The sequence below is a fragment of the Kogia breviceps genome, chromosome 2, assembly GCF_026419965.1.
Source record: "Kogia breviceps isolate mKogBre1 chromosome 2, mKogBre1 haplotype 1, whole genome shotgun sequence".
Classification (NCBI taxonomy): domain Eukaryota; kingdom Metazoa; phylum Chordata; class Mammalia; order Artiodactyla; family Physeteridae; genus Kogia; species Kogia breviceps.
The window spans coordinates 196,095,565-196,102,394 of NC_081311.1; the positions used below are offsets into that span (position 1 = coordinate 196,095,565).

The 6,830-nt window shown below is 50.8% G+C and overlaps 1 protein-coding gene across 1 annotated transcript; it reads right to left on the reverse strand.

Moving 5' to 3' along the window:
• Nucleotides 1-2,820: 2,820 nt before the first annotated feature.
• ARL4C (ADP ribosylation factor like GTPase 4C) lies at nucleotides 2,821-6,429 on the reverse strand. The gene has a single exon (XM_067027197.1). The coding sequence runs from the start codon at nucleotides 6,312-6,314 to the stop codon at nucleotides 5,736-5,738; it is 579 nt and encodes a 192-aa protein (XP_066883298.1). The 5' UTR covers nucleotides 6,315-6,429; the 3' UTR covers nucleotides 2,821-5,735.
• Nucleotides 6,430-6,830: the final 401 nt, after the last annotated feature.

Sequence of the window (6,830 nt, forward strand, 5' to 3'; positions counted from 1 at the left end):
GAGGGACGTGCAGGGAAGGCATCCTCAGCCTCACGGGGTAGCGGCGGCAGGGCTGGGGATCTAGGCTGGGAGGTGAGCCGACTCAGATCCCAATGTGGGAGCACAGATACCCGCCACCCCCAGAGTCCGTCCGTCCCCTGCGGTATATAAATGCCCCTCCCTGCGTAAGGCAGGGAGCCACTGCCCCCAACACCGTTTCTTGAAAGGAATACCGGAAAGAACATTCTTCAAGGATGGAAACGGGAATAAGAGGGACAGTGTTTTTCTAGCCACCGGGCTGTGTTCTCTAAGAAGGGAAGGCAAGGTGCTGGCATTGCGGCCAGGCCTGTCAGTGTGAGTTCTGGGGAGGAGGTGGGAAGCGGTGGGCCCCCCGTCGGGAGGGTGCAGGCAGGTGATGCTGTGGCCGGTGACAGCAGCCTCCACCCTCTTCTCCCCGGATGCAGAGTCCCAGCTTTACTTCTACTCCCTGCGCAGCCGGCCGGGGAGCCTCCGAGGGCTCAGCCTCGGGGTCTCAGGGACCCGTGGGCTTCAATCTGGGCTCCACGCTAAACAGCTAGTGACCTCGGAGGAGGGTGTCTAATCTTCGTTCACCTCAGTTTCTTCATCTACAAGTGCAGATACCGTTGATTAATTTATGTGGTGCAAGAATTGATCTCTTGGGGCCCTTGGGAGGAAAAAAGATCAAGCAGATAAAACACTGAGCATGGGATGGTGCCCAGCCCACACGAAGTGCTCAATAAAGATTAGCAGTGGCTACTACCATGATTACACAGGACTCACGGGAATAGAAACAGAGCTGTCCTTAACATTACCACGTGAGAGCAATTTGAATTAAGAAATGCAAAAGAGATGCTTGTCTTCTCAAACCCATGCTACAGATGGGTTAAAAAATGACTTGTTTTGGTTATTTCTTTCATGCCGTGCTGTCACACAATGAGAGTACCTCAGCATAGAAGTTCAGATCATTCAAAGAAACACCCACGGCATGTTCCGAAAACTGAGGTGGGGTTAAACCACACAGCTCTTTCATTCTCACTTCTAATGCGGGGAAGAAGCCACATGTCAGTTTCTCAGATACCCTCAGTTTGCAGTTTCCTCTTAGAAACTGAAGTTTGCCCCACTCTGAAGTTCAGAAACCATGCAAAACAAATGTATAAAGTGCTCCATTGTCTTGTGCAAGTTCAATTTTAAAAAAGGTTTCAACTGAGCCAGGAAAACCAGGAGAAGGCAGTTTTCCAGATAAGACACAAATCTGAGGAGAGAACAGGAATGCCTTCAGTTTGTCTCCTGGCAGGCCAAGGCCAAACTGTGGGCATCAGATGTGCACATGGCCGCCGAGGAGGAAAGGGGAGAGGTTAGGTGGACAGGCTGAGAGCTGGGAAATCAAGGGGTATCAAGTTCTGGGGTGTTCTTACTTTTTTGATCATTTCAGGCCTTTTATCTTATGCTTTTTGCACACAATTTGTCCTTCCTTACTACCATACAAATGTGACATCAAAATAGCCTATGATGTTGGTTCAGAGTTGTTCCAAGAGCACAGGCCCTGGAGACAAATGTAAAGGCACAAAAACAGTAACTCGAGACACCTACTGTCTATCGCAAACACTTACAAATGAAGAACCAAAACTCTGGGGGGAAAGTTCAAATTGGGGAAAATAAGGCAGTTGCTTAGGACTAAAATTAGCCTTCTCAGTTGTCAGGCGTCAGTGCATTTGTACTTACTTGCCTGGAAAACGTAAGATGAACAATATCATCTAAGTAGCAAGTATTACCTGGCTCCTGGAGATTCCTTCCTTAAATTAAGGTTGCACCAAAAAAAAAAAAAAAAAAAAAAAAAAAAAAGACAGGGTTCCAATTTTTTGATTTCTAACATTTCTATTCCTATAAGCAGTTTTTAGGTTTCGGTACTTAGAAATGGCATCTGTGCCCTTTTGATGTAATTTGGCTCCTAAACTTCAGCTTCTGTTTCAAAGTGAACAATAAAGTCAAGCCTTGCTCGGGCGCTTTACAAGCACTTCACGTGCACTATTGTGTTTCATCCTCCAACAACCATTATGAACCATTTTACAGACGGGGAAATTGAGGTCCAGGGGCTGAGGAACTTCAGCAAACTCATGGGGCCCTGAGCATGAGTCAGACTTCGAAACTGGCTTTTTGGCTCCAGAGTTAAGACCCAGCCAATCAATGAGTTTCGTTGCTTAATGTCTGCTGAGGGCCTCCATGAGTTACACTTTGAACCAGTCAGAGGGTCTACCGATTTTGGCCCAATCCCTTTTTCTTTAGAAAGTGGACCTTTTCCCCCTGGTAATGTACAGAGTAGGACGGTCTCACCACACCTACTATTGAAGAGGACTCAGGTCTTGGAGTGTCTCTGATGGGTTCAAGAGTGATGGACTCAGCCCAGATACCAAGAGAGCAGCCAAGATCCTGAGCAGCGTGGTGACGCTGTTACAGTACCGCACAGATGTTTCCAATCTTACATAATCAGATCATATATTTGAAGTGATTAACAAGCACGACCTTTTTTTAATAACTGAGAGGCCTGGCCCGGTCTGGGCACTGAGGCCATTTTCCTCGAGGATTTGTGAGGACCACTGACAGGTATGATAAGGGGGACAGACACACAGACTCCTGCATCCGAGCCCCTAAATCTTCCATGCAAGGCAGGGCTAGACACTTAAACCAAAAAAGCAGAGATGACTCATCCAGCCCTGGACCCCGTTAGACAGCAGAGACCCTCTTGTGATCCATCCCTCCACTCCAGCCTAGAAACAAATAGAGGCAACCTGAAAAAGCATCCACAGACAATTTCCCCAAACGTTTGATTGTATAAATAATTTATTTCTGTTCACAGGATCATATACGCATATAAAAGGGAATGGGAACCCAAAGAGGACGATGATCAGGACAGAGAATTACAGCAGTAGAAACGGAAACAAACCAGGAGACATAGTCCCAACACCATGACAGAGATTTTGTGAAGAGAATCGTTCGAAAACAAAACTGGCCTCCCTGTGTCTGTGAGAAAACATTTCAAAAGCTCGTGTGGGGAGGCCAACTTCCTCTATGTGGAGCCCATTCATTCTCCGAAGAGCAGGAGGCATAATAAATCCGACAGCTACGTTGGAGGGGACTCCCCGGGTGACCCCTCCAAGGTGATTTAGCCTCTGTTTCCTCCATTTGGTCAGAGACGAAATGGGCTATTATTGGGGCAAACACTACAGAAATCAACTGAGACTCAAATATTGGTTGCTACAGCACAGAGCTCTACTGCACAATTACGAACAGTTGACTGCACCCTTAAGTACTGATAATGCAAAAAACAGAGTCATTTCTCATCATTGGTAAAGCGTGAGAGGATCTGAACAGTGATCTTGAACCAAAGTATCGTCAGCACGAGAAGGTTACAGTATTTGGCATCTGCAATGTCACAAAATAAATATATTATTCTCTCAATAGTGTGGAACTACCAAAATGTCAAAGTGCTTAAGAAATCGTTGCATGTGAAGAAAATAAAGAAAGATGGATTTTTTTTTTTAATAATTCTATACAGAATCTTCAGATGATGGGACCAGCCCATTTAGAAATCCGTGACTATGCTGTCGATATGTAAACTGAAATCTTGCAGGCTTTTCAACACTGCTCAGCTATATTTTCTCTATTGAGTTTCTACAAAAAGACCAGCAGTGGAGGGGCACCAAATACACGGACAAAAGAGAAAAGGAAGATGGGCTGCTAGGTTTCTTCTTTTAAAATATTTCATAGGAGAATTGGGTTTCAAGCAGGAAGCCGGGACTTCTACCTCTGGTTCTTAAATTAACTTTCTGAGTGCAGTGGAAAATAGGCATGGATTTATAATTTGACTATCTCACATGCTCACACACGATCATACTCAATTTCTAAGGGCCTCCTTCCGCAAAGAAATTTATCACAGTGGGGGAGAAAAACACAATTCCACCTGTAAACACGGATTCAAAGAGGAAATCAAAACCACACGGGAAGCGTTGTTTCCTGTTTGATACTGTGTTTCAGGGGAAATGACAGCTTCTGCAAACCAAGACACAGTCCCGATTATAAAGGATTTTTAAAATTACATTATTAAAAATAGGTATTTCTTCTTCTTTCACTCTATCTATTTCCAAAGCCTCTTTCACGTAAACTGTGAGGCACCTGAGGACAGGCGACCATTACGTCACGGCCTTTCCTTTATCTCAAGCACTCACTGTGTCTGCATTGGCTCTGCAACCAGTTTCCACAAGAAGGAATTAGGCAGGACCTCCTTGTGCTATTCCCTCGCCTTTAAATCCATGCAATGAGGTCGGCTTTTACAACAAGGTGGGCTTTTATTTGTTGGTGCACGACGTCAAATACCCTAGAGAGACATTTGTAATGAAAATACTGAAACCACATAGGCCACAATGAACCAATTAGAAATCTGAACATGTCGCCACTTGCAGTGTAAAGGGATCGAAAAGGGCAAAGCAAAGTCTTTTTGTTCCTAAACTGAGTATTTCTAAGGTGAGTATTCATTCATAGCAGATTTAAAAAAAAAACAACAACAAAACACAACATGTCTGAAAACCATAACCCATCATCAAGCGGTTAGGATTACAAGAGACATCCCTTGCCAAAAGCCGCTTGTCATTCAGCACACATCTGCAGCTGGTGGGCTCACACAAGCCAAACAGTAGGCTAAGAGAATTTAAGACTCCACACATATGGGTCTAGAAATGTATGCCGATTACACAGTGCAGAGGGAGGTCCTGCATCTACACACACACCGCATCCAGCATGGATGTCAAGAGCCCTACCCTTTAAACACCTTTAACTATTCTGCAAACAGAAAATGCATCACTGGCCACCACCTCCAACAGTTTTTTTGCTTTTGTTTTGTTTTTTTTCTCAATTTTGTTTATTGGTCTCTTTGTGTGATAATGGACAGAGTCCAAACCATCTGGAAGATGTCTGATTCCAGGCTGAAAAGCAGTTCTCAACATAACTGGTCTTCTGAAGCTACCACAAAGCACCAGGAAAGGGGCATTCTTCGCGGGCATTCCCCAGAGGAGGCCAGCGCAGCGCCCCGTGCCTTCCGGCTGCCGTACTGTTCCAGGCAGTCCTCTGATGGCCCAAACCAGCACCTCGTTTGGGCCCAGAGCAGGACAGCTGAATTTTCACAGGGGCCTGCCCTGTGACATAAAATTGTCCAGCTTTCACAGCCCAAGGAGAGGCAGTTCCCCCCCCCCAGCACCCTCCACTGCCACCATGCATGCCCCCAGACGGGTACTCCCGGGGTTCTGGGAACCGCATACCTCAGGAATTTCACAGGTGCGATCCCCAGTGAGGGCAGGGAAGCCTGAACTTCTGGCCCTGCTGGAGTAGGAAGAAATCGCTTTTGCCTCTGACATCTGAGCCTTCCAACCTGGGCCAGGAGGGCATACGGCGGGACCTGCAAGTCCACTCCCCAGTGGGGCCCCCAACCCATTAGCAGCTCTGGCGTTCAGACAAAAGGTCCCCTGAGCTAGGGGTGGCGGCAGGTCGAGCTCAGGTTGGCAAGTCTGCCTACATACCCAGGTCGAGTCCCTAGTCCTGCATTCCGCTTTAAAAATTCGAAGCGTCGCTTTGGTTCGCTGTCTTTGTTCGCGGGCGCGGGTTCTCGCTCGGCCATCCAGCCTTTCATTCATTCATTCCTGACTCGCTCGCTCGCCCCCCACCGGCTCGAAACGCTGCCACGCGCATTACCGCTTCTTCTTCTGCTTGAGGGACTTCCTGCGTTTCAGGATCATCTCATAGAGCTTGTCCATGCCCTCGGTGAGGCCCTCGCCGATGATGGCGCACGCCGGCTGGACGTGGTAGGTGGTGGCCGGGATAAGCTCGTGCAGCGCCAGCTGCTTCTCGATCTCGGCCACGGGCAGCGACTTGGGCAGGTCCTGCTTGTTGGCGATGACGAGCAGCGGCGTGCCCTGGTTCTCGGCGAACTTGGTCACCTTGTGCAGCTCCGTCTTGGCCTCCTCCAGCCGGTCCACGTCCACCGAGTCCACCACGTAGATGATGCCGTCCGTGCAGCGGCTGTAGGACTTCCACAGCGGCCGCAGCTTCTCCTGGCCGCCCACGTCCCAGAAGTGGCAGCTGATGCCCTTGGCCGTGCCGTTGCTCAGCTTGATCTTCTCCGTGTTGAAGCCGATGGTGGGCACCGTGTTCACGAACTCGTTGAACTTGAGCCGGTAGAGCACCGTGGTCTTGCCGGCCGAGTCCAAGCCCAGCATGACGATGTGCAGGGACTGGAAGGCCGAGATGTTGGAAGAGATGTTGCCCATGGCTCCTCGCTGCGGCGCCGGCCACTGCGGCTGCGGCGGGAGGGCGCCGCCCCGCGAGCAGTTACGGGCCCGACGCGGCTGGGCGCACCTGGGCCCCGCCTGCCGCCCTCCGCCGCGGGCACCGGCCGAGCCTCGGCGTCCCCGGGGCGCACGGCTCGGCGCGCTCAGACGCCGCGGCCCCCGCGCCCGCGCCGGCCGGGCATCGCGTCTATCGGCGGGCTTTTGTCTCCCGTGAAGCCGCCTCCGCTGCCGCGGCGCCCTCCCCCGGCCCCGGCTCGCTCTGCGCCTTTTCGGGCCGCGCCCCCGCGCTCCCGCCGCTGCCCGGGCTCTCCGCGGCTGCCGGCTCGGGGCTCCGGGTGCCAGGGCTCGCCTCTGCCTGGGCGGTGCCGCCGCGGGGCTGCTCCCGCTCCCGGGGTGAGCCTCGGAGGCGCAGGCGGGGCGTAGGCTTCCCCGGCTGTTGCTGCCGGCGCGGCCGCCTCGCTGTCCCCGCTGTCCCCTCGCCGCCGCCGCCGCCGC